The 23401-nt window shown below is 38.3% G+C and overlaps 2 protein-coding genes across 2 annotated transcripts; both read right to left on the bottom strand.

Annotated features, from left to right (window-relative positions):
- Nucleotides 1–648: 648 nt before the first annotated feature.
- Nucleotides 649–2064, bottom strand: or41a3 (odorant receptor, family 41, subfamily A, member 3). Its single transcript, XM_061055064.1, has one exon. It carries the CDS (start codon nucleotides 1820–1822, stop codon nucleotides 806–808), a length of 1017 nt encoding a protein of 338 aa, XP_060911047.1. The 5' UTR covers nucleotides 1823–2064; the 3' UTR covers nucleotides 649–805.
- Nucleotides 2065–16184: 14120 nt separating this feature from the next.
- Nucleotides 16185–19974, bottom strand: waif2 (Wnt-activated inhibitory factor 2). Its single transcript, XM_061055066.1, has one exon. The coding sequence runs from the start codon at nucleotides 19688–19690 to the stop codon at nucleotides 18617–18619; it is 1074 nt and encodes a 357-aa protein (XP_060911049.1). The 5' UTR covers nucleotides 19691–19974; the 3' UTR covers nucleotides 16185–18616.
- Nucleotides 19975–23401: the final 3427 nt, after the last annotated feature.

The raw sequence follows: 23401 nt of genomic DNA on the forward strand, positions 1-23401 counted from the left end.
TCCAAACGCTGTGTTAACCACGTGGAGCCGACACGGCAACCCCAATTGTCTCAATCACTCCATATTGAACGTATCACACGTAAGCCAAATAGAGGGCAGCCAACATTTAGAGTCCACCTTCTTGAGTGTTAATGTCCTGTATGATGTTCTGCCATACACGTTTGGGAAAAATCTTCCAAAAGAAAAAAAAAGACAAAGTCGGTGCTGCAGTTAAGCCTCATTTGTTATTTATTTTTTTAACAATTTAACATTGAGATTCAAAAACATGAAAAGACTCAAACTGTAAAAGAGTTTAACACGGTACTACATCCTTTTAAGTCTTATATGATATGATATTATAAGATAGCAGACAGATAGCAGGTAAAATAACATCACTGAGCAGTTCAAGCATCATGGCACACACAAACACACACACACACACACACACACACACACACACACACACACACACACACACACACACACACACACACACACACAAAGCTGTGGACACATTTGACCTGAAGGAAAAATAAACAGATTTGACGTAACAACAGCATTACTAGTGATATTATTATTTACAAATTTTGTAGCACATGGTGACCTCACATGAACTGGGATTTACCTCTTTGAAGATATTTAAAAAACCTTTGGGTTAAGTTATATGGAAGCATATTGATGGGAAACAGACTTCCACACAACAACTATCAAAGTGCCTATAACCTTGAATCCTGTTAAATTGATGTAATTTAACAAAAAAAAAAAACACTGGGATTTTAATTCTTAGAGTCCACAGTGTTTTTTTCTTTTAACACAATACAAACATTTAGCGCCGTAATTTCATTGATGTGTCATTAATCCTCCAATTTTTGCTCTTGTGGTCTGTGCGAATTTTTTTGTTTTTTACAAGTGCCAGGAATCTTACTTTAATCTCTTTGGTTTTCAAAGAGTATACAATAGGATTGATGCAGGGTGGGAGACAAGATGCCAGAGACAGACTCAGCACACGCTGGTCCGGGTCAATGAGACGCATGTAAAACCCAATAGTAAAAATGGTAATGAGAGGAATGTAAAATATTGCAACAAGAATTAGATGCTCAATACAAGTCGCCAAAGCTTTAACTCGATTGTCTAAAGATTTCATCCTGAACACAGTCCCCAGGATGCTGACGTAAGACAGAACTATGAAAGTAAAGGGTCCCACAAGTAACAGGATGGCGAGCAAAGAGGCCACGGTCCACTGCATTGAGAAATCATTACAAGCAAGTCGGAACACAGGCGCATAGTCACAGAAATAGCTGAACACTTGGACAGAATTGCAAAAAGACAGTTTTGTCATTATAACTACTGCAAACACAGTGGTTCCCAAACCTAAAGCCCAAGTCATGCCCAAAATATAAGACATGCTCCGCAGTGTGTTAATGGAGCTATGACGCAAAGGGAAACAAATTGCGATCAACCTGTCGTAGGCAAGAACAGCAAGCGCATATGACTCCAAAGTCGCAAAAGCATAGTAGAAAAACATTTGCACCAGACACAAGTTGTATGGAATGAAATTGTTCTTAACCAGGAATATCTTTATCATGCTGGGAATCGTACACGTGTTAAGAATTACATCAACTACGGCCAGGTTAGCTACTGCCAAAAACTTTGGAGTGTGTAAACAATGGTCAAAAGCAATTATACAGATCACCAAGCTGTTGAAGAGCAATGTCACAGCATAAACAAACACCAGAAAGATGAAGTAGACACTGATAAAGGGAAATGTCTCAAATCCAACTATGTAAAAGCCTGGAGGATGAACAATGACAGATTCGTTAAAGACAGTCCTGAGAGAGGACATATCTGGACTTCACAGCCTGTGTGTTGAAGGACAGCTTCTTGTCTGCAAATGTTGAAAGAGGTTTACAGTTTTAATCGCGATACATTTAACAGAAAAATTCAAATGCCCGTTATATATTTCAATCTGATAAAACAGTAAACCAAACAGAATGCATACAATCTTCTCCCAGTATGTTGAATTAAAGTCAGAGAATGCAGCTTACCTGATCCCCTGTTTTCTCCAAATTGTTTAGCACTTATTCATGATGCAGATAGCTGCTTGTCTGATTTATGGACTCTGATAATATAGTCTCATGATTGATCTCCGGAGATCAATAAGGAGGCAATTTTCAAAAGAATCTCATGTAGTCACTCATGTGCAGTGATATTAATTTGACCCTTGGAGAGAAGGGCTGTATAGGGTGTTTTTTTTTTTTTTTTTTTTTCAAATAAACTCGTCTACATTCAAAATGAAAATTTTAATTTTGTTCCACCAATAACTTTTTATTTAACTTTTTTTAAATTCAAGGAAAAATGAATACGCACAGAATAGAAAAGAGCCATGGATAAAAGCATTAATTATAATATTACATTTCACAGTAAATGTGAAATAATTACAATTTGCTTTTTGCTTTAGTGTGTGTAGATTAATAACTGATTGTTTTAACCATTCTGTAATATTATGACTTATCTGCAATATTTGTTACTGAATGAACAATGTTGGCTGGGTAATACCATTTGATAGCTGCTAAAAAGTCAAATCTTAACATTACTGTATTGTCTTTTTTATCCTACTACAATTTTAAATATTTTCCTCTTATGTATTTATTTTAATATCCTGTTGCTTTTATGTGTCATGTTTTCTTTTCTTTTCTTTTTATACATATCTTTTAATTCTTATTGGTGTGCATTAGTCTCTCAATGATTTTATCAATTATTTTATAAACTACTTTTTGTCAATAACTTTTCTGCACTCTTGTTAAGCACTTTGAACTGCAATTTAATTTGTCTGAAAGGTGCTATACAAATAAAGTTTGATTGATTGATTGATTGATAGGTAAATATTTTAATTACAGTATACAGTAATGAGGAATGTCACGGGTAAACCCATCAGTTACATTTTTATTATGCATTACATTTGGAAAAACTGTAACCTGTAAGACATTTGGTAATTTTGAAACATATTTGATTCTTTCGATGACACATTTATTTTTATACTTTTGTCATAAAATTCCACTAAATATTTAAGTGTCACAGAGGGGAAGATGATACATTGTTTCGTCATCACTTTTCTCTTTAAGGTTAGAAATCTTTCGGCTCACCATGACCTGTTTAAAGTTAAATACCTCTTTTTGGTTATTCAACAGAATAGAGAGTTATGTGTTTGTCAATGTTTCTAGAGTGTTTCATAAATGTGTCGAATCTGTATTTCTTTGCAGGACCATCCACAGTTGAATACCCTTCAATTGAAACAGTCAAGTGAGTACTATTGTCTTGTGAACTGAAGCCGATAAGGTTTCTTAAAGGCCTGTGAGACCTGAACACCAAAGTGAGTGTTATTACTGGACTTTTATTCTTGAGTGTAAACGAGGAGATTTATACTGAAATAATTGTTAGGTATGGCTGCGGTATACTGACCTGCAAGATGTATAAAAAAAATCCTCCTGCTACGCGTTCATTTAACACTCCTGAAACTGAGTTACAACTTGTCTGTTGCGTAATGTCCCAGAGGATACATTTATCATTAAACACGTCATAGTGAACCAAAACAAAATGGTTTTTAATGGGCCCAGTTTGTGAAGCCATCACCAGAGAATTTTGGTTAATGACCTTGACTTCAACAAACAAACCATTAACTGCTTAACTTTCAGACTAATTATTCTCAGATGTCCCTGTTAGGAAGAGAACAGTTAACAATGAAGAGGAATAAACAAACAGTACATTTATGTTATTCATTATTTTTGTGTTATTGTTGTTTCAGTCAAATAACACCTGATGGTGGTTACCTGAAATCTCTTTGTTTAATGAAAAGACATGTGTAAGCTCTTACATACTTGTCCTGCTATGTTTTTTAAAATACTTTTCCACTCTGACTTATATGAAGAAGCTAAAAAACCATAGGTTTCTATTTGTTTTTCTTTGTTTTCTTTTCTCTTCTTCTGACTAAGAGATCCTGAAGCCAGGCTTTAATTACAAGCCTCATTTGCATATAAGTTATTCCTCTTCATAAAATTTTATTGGCACTATACTTTAAGCAGCACAAATGTTTCTGTTTAAGCAGATGATAATCATTAATTTTACATTTGTTATAATGGTTATATCTAAACAAGTGGTTTGAATGTATTAAGGGTTTACTTGTGTTCCCATGATAGTCAATTATTATGAATGTGTGGGACTCTAATAAAATACATGTGTAGACATACTTTTGTTAGAGACAAAATTCCCTTTTCAAGCACAGGAACTTTCCCCCAGAACTAGGGACCTTTTAAGGAACGATAGACCCTTTTTCAACTGGAAGAACTTCCCCAGGAACTAGGGTCCTTTTGAGGAAATATGTGTATATTGAACACAGGATTTGATTCCAGAGACCATTTGTGATATTTTTTATTCCTTTGTTTTTTAAGTCATGCTCAGTCTGTAATTACTCTAACAGCCAGACTTTGATTACAAATAAAGGTGTGGGGAAAAACAATGGGCTTGCAGCTTCATTCTTTTAAACACAGTGAGCGAAGAACTAAATTTAGACCCTGTTTCCTGCGGATAGTTCCTCAAAAGGTCTTTATTTCTAGGGGAAAGTTCCTGCGGCTGAAAAGACTCTATAGTTGTTTAAAACTGTCCTGGGAAAGGTCACAGTTGAACCTGAACTGTGGCTTCTGGTCTTTGATACATTAAGTCCAGTCTGAAGAAAAAGAGAAACAATATTTCTTGACTGACAGAGAGAACTTAATGACCATTAATGACTATCTAATCCACCTGAAAGGCTCTTTAAGTCAAAGACTAGTCCGAAAACACTTTTCCAATGTAAGCCAGAAAGCCCAACATGATTGTTTGTTTCTTAAACTAATGGCAGTGAGTTAGGCTGAAGTTTCTTTAAACGATGCATGGATAAGTCTTGTTATATCTGCAGCCGCTACACATGTTGACACAAAGGTTGACCCTGAGGTCCTGAGTCTAAAAATATATGATAAAATGTCTTGTATGTTTAAAGGAAGTTGAGTTGTAGTTAGTGCCAAGAGACAACAAAAAAATCAGAAATGAAAAGGAGGTAAAGGAGGTAAAGGAGGTAAAGGAGGTAAAGGAGGTAAAGGAGGTAAAGCCACTCTGACTCTGTCAAATACCTCATTTTTATTGGGAGGTTACGGCAGCTAAGCTGCAAAAAGGACAGATTTAAAAATACTTTTTTACTTACTGCAATTGTACTTCCTAATGACTCCCCTTTAAGTAAGGACAGAAGACATTAAAACTTTTAAACTTTAGCCTGAGTTGCCTATATCATATATCAAACTGTATCGTGGGCTCATCGTGGGTTTTTTTGTATGGGTGGGATATGTATGTATATATGTGTTGTGTGTTTGTATGTATGCTGGCTGCTGGAACACCTAAATTTCCCTGCTGGGATGAATAAAGTATATCTTATCTTATCTTATCTTATGACATTACACATCTTCTTTAAGATATCTGATTAATTGAAATACTTAGGCCCAGAGTGTACAAACATCCCAGAATGAAAACCAGGCATGATTAATGCATCGATTGATTCATCTAACAGGACTTCCTGCTGCATCTGTCAGCCCAAAGTCTTCATAATGAACCTGTTTAAGATTTAATCATCAACATATAACAAACAAACCGTTTACTGTTTAAGCCTAATTAACGCCAACATTTTTGCCAAGAAGACCTCTTCTACAACTCCTACAACCTACAACTCAAGTTTCTTTTGACAATTAATCCATTTATGTTTTCAGGCTTGATTATATCTTGAAAGAACTTTATCTCACAAGTCGGTGGTTAACTAATGATCAATGCTGTGTGTAATGTCACAATGGTAGACTCACAATCTTATGAGCGTACTCTGGAAGAAAGGTTGGTCTCTGGCATTTCACAATAAAAATACACCTCTAACTGACTGACCCTGTTTCATATTGGGTAACATTAAAAACTCAGTGATGGGTCAACACGTAATGATTGGTTTGATAGGGCGATTTCACTCGTAAAAAATGTTAATTTTATATTATTAAAGATATAACCTTGTGGAGTGACTTTTTTACAAGTTGCGCTGACGATGATTCATTTTCCCTGAGAGAGCTTTTATCATCGAACAGGACGCAGTGACCCCAAACAAAAGGATTATCTCTCTACTCTCTGACTCCTGGGAGCCCTGCTAATGAGCCCTATTTGTGATGTCATTACCAAAAGGATGCTGGTTAATGAGTGCCTGACTGCAACAAACAAACCTTTCACTGTTCAGGCTTAAACCTAATTAATCTCATATGCATCCATTAGGGGGTTATTGCGAACTTGCAATTAAAACTATAATAGGAAGGGGTGTTCACTAATGTTACTGAGTCATTAGTGTGCTTGAGAGCCTCCATTAAACCCCCTAATTGTCTAATAGTAGCCTTTTTCTCTAAAGGGCTACACATGATAGGCCTGCATTCATGACCCCTACACACCATTGATTATCTTTCAGAATGGCCTTTCTGTAATAAGCAGACAAACTGTAGGTACCGATTTTTGTCTCAATAGCTTCTTGCTGAGCTGGAAGTGACCACAAACGATGTACTGCAGCAGAACCTTAAAAATATAATATATTTTGTCTGGAAAGCTAGAAAGACATCTTCCATAAAAAAAAAATTAAAAAAACTAAAAAAAACTGGAGAGAGTCACCTTCACCCTGTTTGTGACACCTTTTGATGTTGGATTTGGATGACAGGGTTAATCAGCACTGTTATATCATATCCCCCTTTATAGGTCTCCTTGATAAGGTACACATTGATGCACATACCCTGAAACTTCTGTCTGTTCGTACACATGGAAACATATTTGAAACAAAAATAGAAATGAAGTGAGTTTATTAAAAAAGAAAAAAAAATCATGCTGTATATAGAGAAACACTTGGAGCTAGTGATTGAGACCACGATGGGTTATATGTGTCTAAACACTTTTGTTGCATTAACAGGCAGGGTATACAAATGAAACCATGAAAGATATTTGTGCTATAAGAAAAGAGTTTGGCAATCCAATAGTTTTTCCAAACTCATCTCAAAGTTCTAACAAAGCTTTGGACCAACAATTGTGGAAAAAAAAAAGAACGGGGGGATGAATCTGATAAGGCCCTGCCGAGATCCGAGAATGATTCATGAGAATAGAGAAGAAAAAGAGGTGTCGGCAGTTTTTTTGTGTGCGATGCAGTAAAGTTTTACAGTCGGTCATCTTAATAAACTATATATATGTAGCTCTAGCAAAAGTTCAGTCAGGACGACTATATTCTGCATGCTCGTTTTAATATTTATTCTCATACTATGTTACATTTACTTGTCACTCCTGATTGTAATAAAGTCATTAGATTGGAAAGGGACTTGATGCTTAAAGATCTCTACTGTCACATTAAGATGTTGGGCTAAAAAAAAAGAAAAGTAAAAGATGCTTAGAGATGTTTAAACTACATTGGAGCTATACTGATTGGGTTTTAAAATAAGTGTCAGGCTTTCTTTCAACATAATACCTCATTGAAATATTTTGCATTATTACCTCCCTTCCAGTTTTAAGGAATGAGGGAAGACATTAATTAAGCAAAAGGCTGAACAGTAGAGGGTATGTTTGTTTACAGACAAGGTCATTAAGCATTCTTCCCCTGAGATGTTTCACATCAGGGACTCATTCGAGAGACTCGGAGGAGTTACAGAGGCATGATCTTTTAATCCTTCTTGATAAGCGGATCAATAGAAGTTGTATGTTCCGAGGGAAATCCCATTAGAGTGTTAAGATAATTCAATAAATAATCATATAATTAATGTCTTATGGACTCCTGGCTGTGCAGCTGTTTTATATGTTTCAGGCTTTGAATATTAAATTCAGAGCACAAGTTGTGGTATGACAGTTGGCAATGGTTTTCTGGTACGGGTTTAGAAAATAGAAAGCTATGTTTTCGCCAATGAGTTGAAATTTTATACCTCAAGTCATTAACTTTTTATGTGTTTTATGCGTTAAGATTTTATGTTAGAATAAAAAAAACAGAAACTTGAACAAACTTCTGCTGTTATCTTATAGTTCCTTTGATTAATGGCTGCACTGAAACTGCCTGATCTATATCTCTGTGATCCTGACATTGACTAATGATACTTTGACTTTGATGGATAAAAAATGAGCAATGAGTTCTGTGGGAAATTGATGTGCAAAAACTCTTGATATAATTAACTTTCTCTGGAGGCATGACAGGCAGCACAGGTGACACTCGGCTGTCTGAGCTGGAACAACTCAACTCTTTAACCATCATGCAACACCTACACCTACGACATCACTGCTTGTTCAATTGGCTTTTCGGAGCGGCATAAACATAGATATCGTTTGCTGATTATTCATGCACAGCTGAAAGGAGTTGGACAGAAGACAGATATAAATACATCTTTCGTCATTAATTTTTCTTAAGCCAAAAGGTCAATAAACATGTGCATTACACATAAAAAACAAAGTGTTTGTAATTAAACCCACCAGTGACATTTATTTTTGCAGTTGATTACTGTAATAGGTCAAATAAGCAAATTTGAATATTATAATATAGTCAAACTGATTAAAAAATCTGTCGTCTTCATGTTATTGTTCAGCATTATTAGCAGGATCCTGTCAGCCAAATGAGCCCCAAAGGGCCATGCTCATTCTTTTGAAATGTACCACCAATAGTGTAATTTAACCTGATCTATACCATACTTAGAGTGAAAACTTCACATTTATCACAATTAACAATTGAAATGAAGATAAATGCCCTTGTGACACTTTCTGTATAGCTTAAAAAAAATAGTTTGGAGTTTGGTTTATAACATACATAAATAAATAGAGTCTAACCCTAATGCTACCTTCATCAGATGGGAGAAAACACTCTCTTAAATCTACACAAATTCCTCTTATGAGAATATATATGATGTTGTATCCTGAGCATGTTGGTAGATGATCTTTTTAGGGTATCAATTTGAACCTTTTACTGTTTAGACCTGAGCCTTATTAATCTAATTTCCCTTGGCCTTAATACAAAGCGCTAAACTCACAATTATATATCTTAATCAAAATCATCAGTCAGATAATATGCACGTTTCTGTAATTGATGATAAATAACATACAGTAGAAGGATCATGGAAACAGATACAGATGCTGTAACACAAGTTATTCTGTTATACAACTTTTTTTTTTTTTTTTATGAATGCCCTCATATATTTGATCCACGTGTTCCCATTAGTATGTGTGGATGATGAGTTTTTTCTAATCCTTAAGAAAGACCCTATTTAACAAAGACATACAGCAACTGTTTATTTATCATCAACAATTTCTATATTCTTTATGCTGTGTCTACTTTAGACTGAGTTTTCCCTCAGAGTACAATAATGATTTATCATTTCTATTTCATAAATAAGATAAATCTCTAACTTAATGTGTTCTTTCAGGTGGCAAGTGAGATATGCATAATTTAAATACAATAAACAACCTACAGAGGACTGTATGTAGCATAGAGATTGATGACAAAGGGACTCATTATCTACTAATGATAAAATATTATCGCTCATGGCTACACAACTGTTACAAAATAGCTAGCTATATGCACAATAACATTTGTGCTGGTACGATCAGATTGAGAGTGGAGTTTACACACAAGTAATTCGTGGAGACATGTCAGGGATTATGAGCATGGTGAATTAGGGATTGTATTCATTAACTAGCACAAATGCAAAACTGTATTTTCTTCAGAGACCCTCCAAAAATATTTTATTCTCAGTTTCAGGAAAGATTAGAACTGAGAGAAGTTGAACACATTGTGAAGCTGTAAATGCATGACATGTAGTCACATTAAAGACAACAGTGAGCTGGCAGTGAGGTGTGGATAAGAAAACAGCAGCCAGGTGACTTTGTCCAGATTCACTGTGGCCACACGAGGGCAGTAGTACACAATTTGGAGAATGTATGATAAGGTCAATCATGGAGGCAACACATTTGTGTGCACTCAGATGTATAACAAATGATATAACAAGGTTGTTCTCATCTGAATAAATCACCACACAGAACGATGGAGATGTGTGCATCAGTTTTGCACTGCAGGGTGGATGGGAAAGAGGAGTTCTGTTGTTATTGAGTTTTTCTGATCTAGCGGTGTTTTGGACAAAACTAAAAATTCAAATACAAATCTGTGAATATCTTCAAGTATGGTATTTTAACGGCTTGTTTGAATGGATGTGGTAGCATGTTAAAAAAATAAAACTTTTCAAATGTTCCTAAAGCTTGTGCTGAGAGGACAGAGGTCTTTGAAAGTGACGGACAGGTTGTCGAAGCAGGTGCTGTTCTCTCTGAGGTAACGGGCCAATGTTATGACCGGTCAGGGGATCGGCTGTTTCTCTCAAGTGAAGGACAGCATGAAATATTCAAACTGCTGAGACTGCACTTTTTTTTTTTTTTTTTTTACAGACATTTGAATGATAAGCTGCCCATCACATACTGTATATACACGGCTCAAATAGACACACTGGGAGATAATTAGCAGCGCTTGCAGAAGTTGAGAGTGTGATTAATGAGGGTGAGATTTAATGAGCACTAAACATTTTGTTCTTTAGATGAATAGTTGTTGTCGGGCGTTCATAGTCTTTATCATTCCATGAAGTGTTACAGTGATTAAAAACAAACAAAGAAAAAGGATATCTTGAATTATATATGTGAAGCAGTTTTTAAAATCAAGCCACAGTGGTGTGTTTTGTCAAATGTACCATATGTGGATTAGCAAATCTTGCAATAATGTGGTGTTAATTTACACCTCAGAAACTGCAACATTTCTTCAAGTGTTGATGGAGTTTCTGGTTGTATTTCCTCCTGTCCTTGAGAAGACAGCCCAGCTGCTAAATGCTTAATTAACGTCTCGATGCAGCAAAGCAGCTGCTGAGGGGTAAAGCAGAAACACAGACAGCAGCTTGTAGACACTGCTGTGGATAAAGTTTTTTTTATTAAGTGGCACACGCATTTGTATTGACAAATGAAGGAAATTTGGCTCTGCAGGACTTCTCAGTTCATAGAGATACACATTTTGATAAATGGCATGTTGGCAGGGCGGAACACAGACCGACATTTGAAAAATATGGTCATATAGATTGTGCAAGCAGCTCACAGTGATTCGTATCAGTAAATTGCTAGATGGCAATCTCTAGTGATAGTAGTAGGTTTTATCTACGGAGCAAAAGAGTAAATCAAATGAGGAAGTGTAAGGATAGAAGGAAGTCCACAAGGGGAGGAGGAAAGTTGGTCAAACCATGGTTTGTAGATATTAAAGTTGATATAACGGGTGTTTCTCAAAGCGGACTCTCCCCATAACCACTCCGTTCTGGAGTGAACGCTGTTTGTTGTCATGAAGCATCCTTTGTTAAAATGGAGGGGTTAGATTCAGTGACAAGCTTTGGGACAAACTCTCCCATACTACTCCCATATTATTCACTGCACCTTAATCTGTATATTATAGAATATACTTATATTTATAGCATTTATTTATATTTATAGCATCCCATTAATCCAGCCATATATACCCAATAATTCAGTTTTTTTAGTCTACATCTGTAAATGTTGTAATTACTTGTACATAGCACAGATTCTTGCACTTTCTGCTTATTTGCACTTCTGGTGAGATGCCAAACCTCATTTCGTTACTCTATACTTGTATATGTGTAATGACAATAAAGTTGAATCTCATCTCATCTCATCTCATCTCATCTCATACTAATGCAGATGAGGACATTTGTGTAACTACTATTTAGCTTAAAGAGGTTTGGTCTGTCCAGGTTACAACATGAAACATTCATGTTAGGAGCATCTTCTATGACAAACAATAAACCCATATTCAGTTTATCAGCATCAGTGCAGGCTGGCTGTTGGAGGGCTAAACAGTCCACTGTGTCTGCACACTCAGAGGTTTTGGACCGCATTCATTGTGGCAGACATTAGTGTGAAAGTGTGGTTTGGAGGGTTTGAGAAAGGCCCAACCTCTTGGTTAGGGGAAGGCTTGGCAAGGGCCGCAGTGACTTACTTCAAGAAAAAAGTGAAGCATATTCAGAAACGATGAAAATTAACAAACAAATGCAAAAGTCCAAAACAAATGCAACAAGAAACTGTCATGTAGAAAATGAAATTTTCGTTTTAACCAAATCAGGGTTACTACCTGTGTTTGGTTTAATTCCTCAAACCATGATCAGTTCCTAAACCAGTATTTTTACGTCTAAACCTAAAAAACAAAGGGTTATCTTTATGTCCATTGGCTTCTCTGGCTTTACTCTCAAACATTCTTATCCGTCTGTTGTGGAAGTCTTTGGCAGTCGACCTAGTCTGTGATGAAAAGTGTGTGAAAGTGATGGTTTATCTTGAGCATCGGTGTCATCTCTTTCAATCATTCTGCTAACCTGCTATGTGAAGGATATTTCTCATTAACCAAACGATGTAATCCCCAATGTGCACCTGAGCCCTTGCTGGGGAAGTATGATTAAAATTGGCGTGTGAAATCTGAGATATTAAGGCCTGACCTACAGGCACAGATTAAGGTCAGGACTTTCTCTCGCTGTATGTTTCTCATACACTCATTCCACGCACAGACTACTTCTCAGGCAGGTTAAAAGGTTTCATCTGTTTAAAGATTTTTGATACCTGTACAGCTTGTTAAAACAGAATCTGTTCTGCTGGTCAATATCAGACTCCAGACATTAGACTGTAGAATATATTAGTTCCCAGGGTTTGTAATTACTCTGCAGATGAACCTAGAAAATGTAATTATTATGCAGGAGCAATATTAGATTCATGTATCATCTTATTGTTCTAACTATAAAGAGATTATTGAAATGTGTATTCATTGTCTCACACAATATCGTTGAGAGTTTGTTTGTCTTCTTTGCTGTCTTATCAAAACACACCTAAGAAAACAATTATAAATGGAAAACTAAGAGCTCAGTTTTCTTTGAACATGTTTTTTTTTATCTTCCATCAGGACACGTTGACCCCGAGACAAAAGGATTCACTCCTGCCTTTTTTGACTCCTGGGAGTTTTTCTAATGAGCTCCATGACATTAGCACTGAATGCTGGCAAATGACCTTGCCTGTAACAAACAAACCTTTTATTGTTTAAATTTAAGCTTAATTAATCTCTTAAGAACTTATTAGGAGCCCCTAGCAATTAAAGCTGGAAGGAGAACATATGGGGGTCCACACTTAGAACGAGTCATTAAGGCTGCTGTGAAGAGATGGTACTGAATTTGTTTGTAGCTTATCGGTATTTATTAAAAGGTGAACACAGCGCTGACTCATTTTCATAACTGTGTGTGCGGTCACAGAGGTGTAACGGGTCCACTCTATGACCTCACCTCAGCTCCTCCTCTGAGGAGGAATCCTCCTGCAGAATCTGGTCAAAGTTGAATGGAGACTTTTGTGAAATAAATCTGATGGGTGTGACATTTAATGACATCTTTTATTCATTTTGTAATGTGAAGTCTTTAAAAAGTATGGGTAGTTTTTCCTATTTTTATTCCATTATTTATTCTATGACATGGCCTTGAGAGCACAGGTTACTGATTTCAAGTCGGGATATTTTGTTGCCCTTGCTCCAAGCCGTATCCTTGCTTAAAATGATTCCCTGCATGCACCAAAATGTACAGATCGTCAGTCATATTTTAAACCCAAAGCTTCCGTGAGAGAAAGAGAAAGAACACTGTCTGAATTTCATGAATACATTCACAACATTTCAGTACTGAATGTTGTTTTTGCAATTAGACACTGTACAGGAGTGTGTTTTTGTCAATTAAAACAACAAATTGCCCAATCTTGGGAGCCTTATTTTTTGTTGCCATGGAAACATGTCTCCATATCCATGTTTATTATGCTTTTAAAGTTTAAAATTCTGGTATCCTGACAACCATAAGTAGAACTAATGTTGCTTGCCCGCAATTCTTGTTCTTCACATTAGTACTGGTAGGCAAAAAATACTTTCTTGCATGGACAAGTAAAATACACTTTTAGATAACCAAAGTATTTGACAAGTCTTGACAAAGAATAAGTCATTACATAATGCCAACTTGAGGTATGTAGACACATTTTGATAAAGAACTAAAACATAAAATCAGTCAGACTTTATTTAACCACCATTAATCAACACAAAGTTTTCATTTCCAGCATGTGTTAGAAAACAGACACAACAATATTTAAGGATTGTTATGTTGTGGTAACCCATCTGGAAAAAAAGAGAAGAAGAGGGAATTAGCTGTTCAAGGGAAGCAACATTTTTCATCCTCTGTGTTTCTTAAACCATAATCCCTCACGCTGCGTGTGCTTTGTACTATTACCCAGGAGAAGTCAAAAGCAAAGCTTATGAAAAGAGCTTCAGAGCATGTGCGAAAACTTCTGTTAAAGCTGAGACAGAACAGCCATACATTTCTGATTGCTGTGACATAGTGTGAAAGACGTATGCTTCAAAGTAGGAGTGTACTTTATGATGAAGGAGAGCGTTCTGCTCGCTGGTTTTGTGTCAGGCAGCGATAGCGGAAAATCAGTTAGACAAGTGAAATATGACATCACATCCACTTGTAGTCGGCTTTGCTCCTGGCAGACGTGTTCATTAGCCCGTAGTTCCCCTCCAATGGTTTTCAAAATGCTCTACATGCTCTGCCCTTAGCCCAATACCATCCTTTACCATTAGATGTTACTTGGGTTAGACCTAAACTTTAAAATATTACAGAAAGTTTCACTTGGGTGTAACTTGGGGTTTTAAGCATTATTTACCCTCAATCTCCTCCTGCACACCAAAACCTCTACTTCTCCTCCTCCCTCACAACATCAGGAACTGCTTCACATGATGTCTCTTTCACATGGACATGTGAATAAACTTTCCTTGCATTTAGTTATTTGTGACTAGGGTTTTTTTTTTTTTTTACAGCTACTTCAGACACTCACACAGTGTGAGTGGAGGAAAATGGCGGTTATTTAAAAATGAACCCTAAAGTTCAAATGCCAAGATATAATCAGCTCAGCTATTCAACAGTGATGTTAATATTTTGACCTTCACTTAAAGACATTGCCCCTAGTTTGCAGTTGGGCTTCAACCTCCCAGACAGTTGTATATAGAGCAAGAGGATGAGTCATCCCTCTGCTCAAGGCAAGGGCATTTGGTGCCTGGACTAAAGAAGCATAATGAATCTTTTCTCTACTCGCCTCCCTTTATCTTTCTTTTTGAGTTTCTTCCTTTTCGCTTGGCTCAGCTTAAACCCTGTCCCTGCGTCCTTACAAAGTCACTCAACTGGATAAAGTCATTTACCTGGAAGAAGAGGAGCGAGAGATGAGAGCGGGGAGAGAGAGGGAGCGATGGAAGGGGCGAGTAGGGCAAAGAAGAAGTCTTCGAAGAATACTGTATTTATAAGAGGAATGTAGAAAAATGTAAGAGAAACAAATAAATGAAAAGTAAAGTGAAGTGGTCACAGAGAGCAGGGTTGAAGCCTGAATACTTTGGAAAAATCAGTTTTGACTTTTTTCTTTGACTACAGAACATAACTGAATATTTTGTTGTCTTACCTTTGTATTTATATCCCAAATTCCAACACAGGGAGAGAAGTCCAACATAACATAAATAGTGATACGTGAGAAATTGTTCAATTTCCTTTTCACCAGCAGTTTCCACTAAATTGAAAGTGTGCTGCTGGAGGCTTCAGAATAGCGGAGGTGTCGCCAAACAAAAGTTTGTTTTGGTTTAAACGCACTGTAAAATCCGCCTCCAGGGGGCTCTCAATAACGTAATAACAAAAGATGACGTGGAGGCTGGCGGGGAATCATGGGAGTTCTCTCTGCTGCATTCAAATGGTTAAATGTGATGTTTACGTTAACCACAAACCTTCCAAACTCAGTCATTTTAGCCGGGAGCTGCTCAGTGTAAAGTGTTATATAGCTAGCATACTAATGCTCTCAACAAAGATGTCGAACATGTAAAATATCAAACCTGCTCAACATCATCTTGGTATTGTCATTGAGGGCCGCTTAATACAGGGGGTTAACATTAGTATTAGGCTGTGGGCAGACTCAGGATTTCATGGCTCTAAACTCTTGTTGCTGATGACATGCATACAACACACCAATGCATACACAAACACATACAAACCTGCACATCATGTTAATGTTTTTTATTGTACAGGTTTTTTTTCAGCCCTCTGTTTTTGCACCTTGTGTCTTCTGACTTATACCTCAACTCTCCCTTATAAATGGTTGTTTAAAGTTTTCTATTATGGATGTCTTTTCTGTTCCTCTGAAAGCTCTCAAGCATTTCTCTGGGACCATGAGGAGCTCTGTTGTTCAAGCTCCACCATCATTTCTGAAGAAACATTAACAAGTGTGACGTCAAAATGATTTAAGTCCACACACTTTCACCCCTGAACTCTGCTTCCTCATCATCCTCACTATACGACACGCCAGAGTGCGGTACACTGCCATGTCATCTGACATAACAAGTGACAATGTCTCACATTCAGATGTCGCTGTTATGTAATGTCGACTTGAACACTGCTGACACAGTAAAATACATTCACCAAGAGTGCTTAACATGGAAAATAAGATTAAACATTTGCAATCAGAGATCAGTCTATCCATTGAGGGTTCAACTGAAATACACATTTTTAGTTAATCAAAGAAAAAATATTTGAATCTTTAATGGCCAAAAGACATGCAAATTATCCTCACACAGCTGTACATTAAAGTCTACTGTAGATTATGAATTTATTGTTGATTCACATCTAGTATGTATTACATTTATTTGGAAGAACTGTAAAATGAGTGCAGATGAAAATACTTTTTTTTTTTATGGAAAGCTTTCTTCCGCTTGGATGGTTTTGTTTTCCATTTGATTGTTTTCGTGTTCACTTTCACTTCCTATTTCCTCGAGAGTCATGTTTCATAAAGAAAAGGGAGAATTACTATTGCTTTTGCTTGTTCAGAAACAAATAGCCCTTTTAAATTATGGCAGTTTTCACACTTCATCTACTTTTAGCCATATTTCTACCATTACTATTTGCTTTTTTACTTTGCTGCTGTCTGTATTTCCTCTTGTCTGTCTGTTTGTAAATTGTACAAAGAGCACAGCCCAGACCTGCTCTCTATGTGACGAGTCATGAGATAATAACTTTTGTTTGAATTTGGTGGTATTTAAATATGAATTGTTGATTTACTTTTTGCCTGTCGTGTGTCAGTTGTGATCTGCTTAGATGAACACACATAACTGAAATGAATATTCTCACACACATTCTTACCCTCTTGTGTTTTTGCCAGCGTTTCAAGCTTGACCTTGGTTTCCCAAATCCCCCTGATCATAATGTAGACCTTTAGTAAAAAGATTTGATGAGCTCGGGGCCATGGAGAGATAGTGACATTGCAGGTTGGATGTCACTCTGCACGCTTTATTAGTCACAGTGCTGATGAGACTAACACTGCCATGTTTTCCTGTTCTGTCCCTCTGTTCAAACCTCTGCCAGGCTTCTGTGCTTTTAAAAAAGAAGCTGATGATAGTTCAGACCTTTGGTGTTGAGCCCAGAGGCGGTGACGATGTGACTTTTTTACTGACATTGAGATCACTTAAAAATGTCCTTCTTACACCATCATCTAGCAAATTGAAAAAAAAAGAAGCAGTTTATTCCAAACGAGAACATTTCTACTTTTTAAAAATGTTCTGCAAGGTTCTGCATGAACATTTCTCAACAGTGATGCTAAAATGAACTGGCATAAAGAACACGACTAACTCTCTGTTTCTCTTTGACCTTTTATTAATGTTTAAGTTGTTTTTTTATGCCTACAACAATCACATGCATGGTTAGAGTCTGTCTCTTCCTCTTCCTCCGCTTCTGATAAACTGACCTGGAGTCATTTGATACACACTTGTGCTATTTCCAGGATCAAAGCGCTGTTCATAAAAACAAGGTTTGTAACTTGTGCCATGGATGATGAAAAATGATGCCTGCTTGAACTAACATGGCCCTCCAACAGGATACCCTCAACTCCAGTCCCCTTCTCCACCACTTTTCTCTCATCTCTCACTTTGCATAATACTCCGTCTTGGTGCATTAGAAACAGACTCTCTACCTGACTCTCCCTGCAGGGTTTCATGAATGTAGACTACTCATTTGCAGCTGTTTACAGAGGCTGCTTACAGAGGCTGCAGTTCTCAGTTTGTTGTTTACAAATCAGAATTCTAAAAGCCCTTATGGCCTATTTGTCACTTAAGTGAAATAATACCACAGGTAGTCTGACAAACAAACAGTAAGGTAACATGATGCATGAAAAGCTATTTATGTACAGTATTTACAACACTGCTTGGAAGCGTCAGTGGCGCAACACTGACCGTATTGCCGTTTCACTGACTTTGGCTGTGTGTACTTCATTCAGTGAGAGGGCTTCTTGCAGTTCATTGGCCAGTCTGCTGCTGAGAGTGAAACTTAAAAAAAAAAAAACTATTGATAGTGGTCCGAGAGGAATCTTTTAAATATGCTTTCATAGAGTTCTTCTCAGCTCAAAGTCGTTCTCTATGTCCTCTCACCATGCAGTCCTGGCCTCATGTTTCAGCGGGTCAAACTGCCACATTAGCCAGTCTGGGGTCTGAGTCCTGCTCGTAGCGGTAATGGTAGACCTCCATCTGGTCTCGGCACGCCTCTCTGATGTTGTTGAGCCACCGTTTGATGCCTCCACGGTTGAGATAGAGCACCATGAGAAACACCACCCCGATCAGTGCCAACACTATCCCCAGGAACACGTACGAAACCGCCTCTAGGTTCTCGTTCATACAATCCACGTCCTCTTCCCGAAGCTGTTCCACTGGAATCCCCCGCTTGGCCTCGGGCTCGCTGCACAGGAGCCGCCCAGCATCCGGGCACTGAGAGGAATTCTTCAGCCAGTAGTAAAACGCCTCCAGCTCACAGGTGCACCGAAACGGGTTTAAAGACAGGTAGACGCGTAAGCGCCTTTGCTGGTACAAATTTGTGACGTTTTCACTCCCGATGTTCTCTAAGGAGTTATTTATCAGCACCAGCCCGTGGAGGTTGTAGATATCTAACCTCATTAAGGGTATAGACTTTAGACCATTTCCCGCCAACTCCAGCCTGTGGAGGTGGCGCAGACTGTGTGTGCTGAGCGCAATTGAGAGCTGCGCTGTGGCCACAGGTAAAATCGAGTAATTGAGGTAAAGAGATCGTAGCTCGACTAACCCGTGGAAAGCCCGAGCTGAGATAGACTCCAGCTGATTGTGGCTCAGATCCAATAAGTGCATCCGGGGGAGTCCCAAGAAGGCGTAGGGTTCAATGGCCTGGATCCCGTTGTAAGACAGCGAGAGTGTCGTAATTTCCAACTCCGAGCCGTTGATCATGAACGTACCACGCTGTAAAGTTGAGATGTTTCTCCCCCTGAGTATTAAGGTGGACGTCCACTCCGGTATGTCTCCCGGTACTTCGGTGTCCTCCCCGTCACGGCAGGTCACCGTCCCCGAGTCTCTGGCACAGACGCAGGAAGACGGACACCCTTCATCCGTCCTGACAGGCGAGAACAATAAACACACCAGCGCTGCGTAACACCAACACCACTGATTCCAAAGAGAAAACACACACTTTGGATTGTCGGCGCTGTAAAATATCCACATCTTCTCTCTCATTTTGGTCCCAAAGAAGGCTGATACCGGTGCGTCTTGACCGAGTAGGCTACTATCCCCTCAGACATGTGGAGTCAAATCAGCCCGCTGGCATCGATTACTTTGAACCATCAGGACAGGGGAAAAAAAGCTCTTTTCATTGTCATCTCGGTTCCTTGTGACTTCGTCTGGGGGAAAAAAAGAGGAGTTTTGTAATTTACGCACAGGATTGTGGACAAGAGCTGAGTGTGGCTGCGTGGAAAGCTGCTGCTCCTCGCTCCCTGGGTGGTATTTTTTGACGCTTGTCACTGAGAGAGAGAGAGAAAGAGAGAGAGAGAGCGAGAGAGAGAGAGAGAGAGAGAGAGCTCAGGCGGCAAAATAAGTGCTCTTAAGTCCTCCTAATTTACGGCTACTTCGCTCTGATATTACCTGACTACGTAATCAGCCCATTCATCATGACTGCATGGTGTGTAGGCGAATCTAACTTCACCAGAGTCGGTCGTTCCATTTCCAAGCAATTGGTTCCATTATAACAGCCCTAATTTACGGCGACTTGTGTTTGCTGCAAGCCAGTTACAGTAATTATGTACAGGCACTGGAGCCTGTGTAATGAGGCGCTGGTCAGTCCCTACGATTGATCCATTTTCAATAAAAAGAAAAAGTCCCATTCGGAGAGTTGGTCCCGCTCTCTACTTGTACAGTATAAAGTTGGCAAACAAATCAATAAGCTTGAATACATAAACCGCGTGCAGCTCAGAGATTTGTGTGAGCATGTCTGACTGACATGGGAACTGACTTCCCCCTTTTTCTCCACCAACCAATACAAGCATATTTTCTGCCAAATTAAGTGGAAAAACTAGAAACACTGACAACACAGCGTATGTGTTCTATAAATGTTAGATGTCAAAAGGAAAGGATCTCAGAAAGAAAGAGAATAGAAAGGATCTCAGAAAGAAAGAAAATATATGTTGAAACTTTTGAGGTTCAGCACTATGGACAGCCCCACAGAGAGTGTTACTACATACTCCACTAGGAAGAAGTAGGCTGTTTCTGTGTGCAGCTGGAATCATGGACAACCTTCAAATTTAAAAAATGAAAGCAAAGAAAGAAATAGGGAGGATGTGCTTTTTTCTTTTTTTAGTAAGCATCAACTGTAACATGAGCTGATAAAAATAGAAAGAGACAAGAAACAAGTGTGAGCAAAATGTTCAGCACCTTGGACAGCTCCAAATGACAGAGGCATTAAGAAAGACAGAGGGGAAATATTAATTAAGCAGTCTGTGTTTCTAGGAACAAAACAGAGATTAAGGAATCAGTAAAAGCCTACAGGAAATAGCTTATTGAGGAGCTAAGACAACATAATGCTTTTCAACACTCTTACTACTACCCCAGTCCCAATATGCACAACAGCAGGTCTGCACTTCACTCTTTCTCTGCATGTCTTTGTTTACTCATCGGTTGAGTGCACACATCTAGACAAAGACTATCAGACCATGGTGTGTTGTGTTCTGTCCTGATAAAGCAAAAGATGTATCTGCAATCTACATTGAATTTAAATGCCAGCCTCTTCAGTTTCTTCAACAATGGTGTGTCTGACCTGCACTGGAAAAGGGACATTTGCAATGTATAATAGAAACTACTACTATTGTGAACCATCTTGATGAAAACGTTGCATGCTATTCATTGTGAGAACAAAAAAGAGGTTATAAGTAATCTTAATTTTTTCTGGAGTAACCAGGTAACAACTTCTTGGCTTTTGCCGATATAAAAAGCATTACAATAATCAGTGAGAGAAAACAAAAGCATGAATAACCATTACCAAAAAAGTGATTTAATTGGAGACATTTTGAAACACTTAGTAGCTAACCCCAGACGATTACTTTCGCAAACTAATGAAATTAATGACATCACCAGCCTGAGCGTGTACATAGAAACATGTAACATCAGCATAAAAATGAGGAAACACAACCAAACTGATAGAACACTCCTCAGGGAAAAATGAATAACGAAAATAAAATTGACCCAAGAACTGACCCCTGTGGCACACCTCTAGACTAAAGAACATTTGGGGAAACCTTGGCATCAGCAACTACAAAGAACATCATTCAGTATGAATAAAAGAAACATTAGTTCAGAGTTATTTCAGATCGCAGAACCCATTTTTGAACCAATCAATCAAAAGAATGGGCAGTTGTATGAACAAGCTATACTACTTAACTAAAAGTAAATGAAAAACCCAAACACTACACATCTCTTTTTTTTTATAGATCTATTTTAGGGCGTTTTGTGCCTTTATTGGAGAGATAGGACAGTGGACAGAGTCAGAAACCGGGTAGAGAGACAGCGGGGAATGACATGCAGGAAAGAAGCCACAGGTTGGATTCGATCCTGGGCTGCCCGCCTGGAGGACCACAGCTTCCAAACATGGGGCGCGCGCCCCAACCACTGCGCTACCAGCGCCCCTAGCCCCTCTTTTAAAAACCATGGGCATAAGTTATCTGCTGTCTGGTGTCAGGCTGAACTTGGCTGAAGGGAGTCAAAAGAAAATAACTTGACTCAGCAGTGAGTGACTCAGCAACTGCGATTGGAAATAGATGTTGGGCAATAACCTCTATTTTTCTTAACGCCCCTGAATGTATTTAATAAGGTCAAATGTATCATCCAGTTAATCTTTACACATCACTTTTTTTGTTGTATCTTTTGTTTTGTTGAAATTCATATCTCATTTTAGTTCCTGCCTCTGTGTGTCCTCCCTAGATTATTATCACAGATACTCATCACACACGCCCATGATTATGTTATTTTGTCTCGCAGATTTATACTACAAAGATTTTTCTCTTCCTTTTCTGGTTTGTCCATGTGGGTTCATCTTTTCTTTGTTTTGTTATTGTTTTCTATGGTTTTGATTTTGGCTTGTTTCTCAGCTTTTGGATTTTTGTCTGCAAACAGACTGCATGTGTATGCCGTTCTTTTGACTGACCTCCTGTGTACAACTGCCTTATGAACTTCCTCTTTTGTCCCATTAAATCTCAGTCGAGGGTAGTGTCCTATGAAAGCCTGTCATTTAAATGGGAAATCCATTACTTTTTGAACCTGGTTTTGTCAATTTTCATTAATAACATTATGTAAACTGGTGACACAAAGAGTTTACAACACTACTGTCCCATATCAGCGCGGGATGTAGCATTTAATCCGGTTTTAATTGGAAACAACGCCAAAAAGACAGCAAATGAATTCCCTTAAATTACCAACTTTTTCCTTAAAGATCAGTCAGAACCATAGCGCACATTTAGGCATTTAGCATTTAGCTGAGTGCAGTTTGCTGTCATACTCAACAGCACTCCACCTGGATGGACAGAAATGGCTTTTGAGGGGATGTAAATATAAACACTATGAGGGGGAGAGAGCAAGAAACTAAGACAAAGTCAACAGAGTAAGCAGATGATTGAGAATGGCCGCACTGCTGGTTCTCCTGATAAGCACAAAGGGCCATATTAACGTCAGGTTTGGCCATTAAGGCTAATGAGACAGTATTTCTCCCCCCAAGCAAATAAGGACATCAGCTCAGGCGTCCTCACCCTGTCCTCTCAGGCTCTTTGCCTGCTCCACTGGTGTCTGCACTATCTGCTGGTGCAGACGGCTGATTTAGTAGTAGCTGCTGCTGGGATGTAGTCATGGTGCCCTCCTTGTGGCCTTCAACTTGACACTAAACCTTGTAATTGATTTATCCAAGGC

This window comes from Labrus mixtus, chromosome 14 (genome assembly GCF_963584025.1).
Source record: "Labrus mixtus chromosome 14, fLabMix1.1, whole genome shotgun sequence".
NCBI lineage: Eukaryota > Metazoa > Chordata > Actinopteri > Labriformes > Labridae > Labrus > Labrus mixtus.

Coding starts and splice junctions, on each gene's coding strand:
- or41a3 (XM_061055064.1), bottom strand. CDS start 1,822: ATGTCCTCTCTCAGGACTGTCTTTAACGAATCTGTCATTGTTCATCCT.
- waif2 (XM_061055066.1), bottom strand. CDS start 19,690: ATGAGAGAGAAGATGTGGATATTTTACAGCGCCGACAATCCAAAGTGT.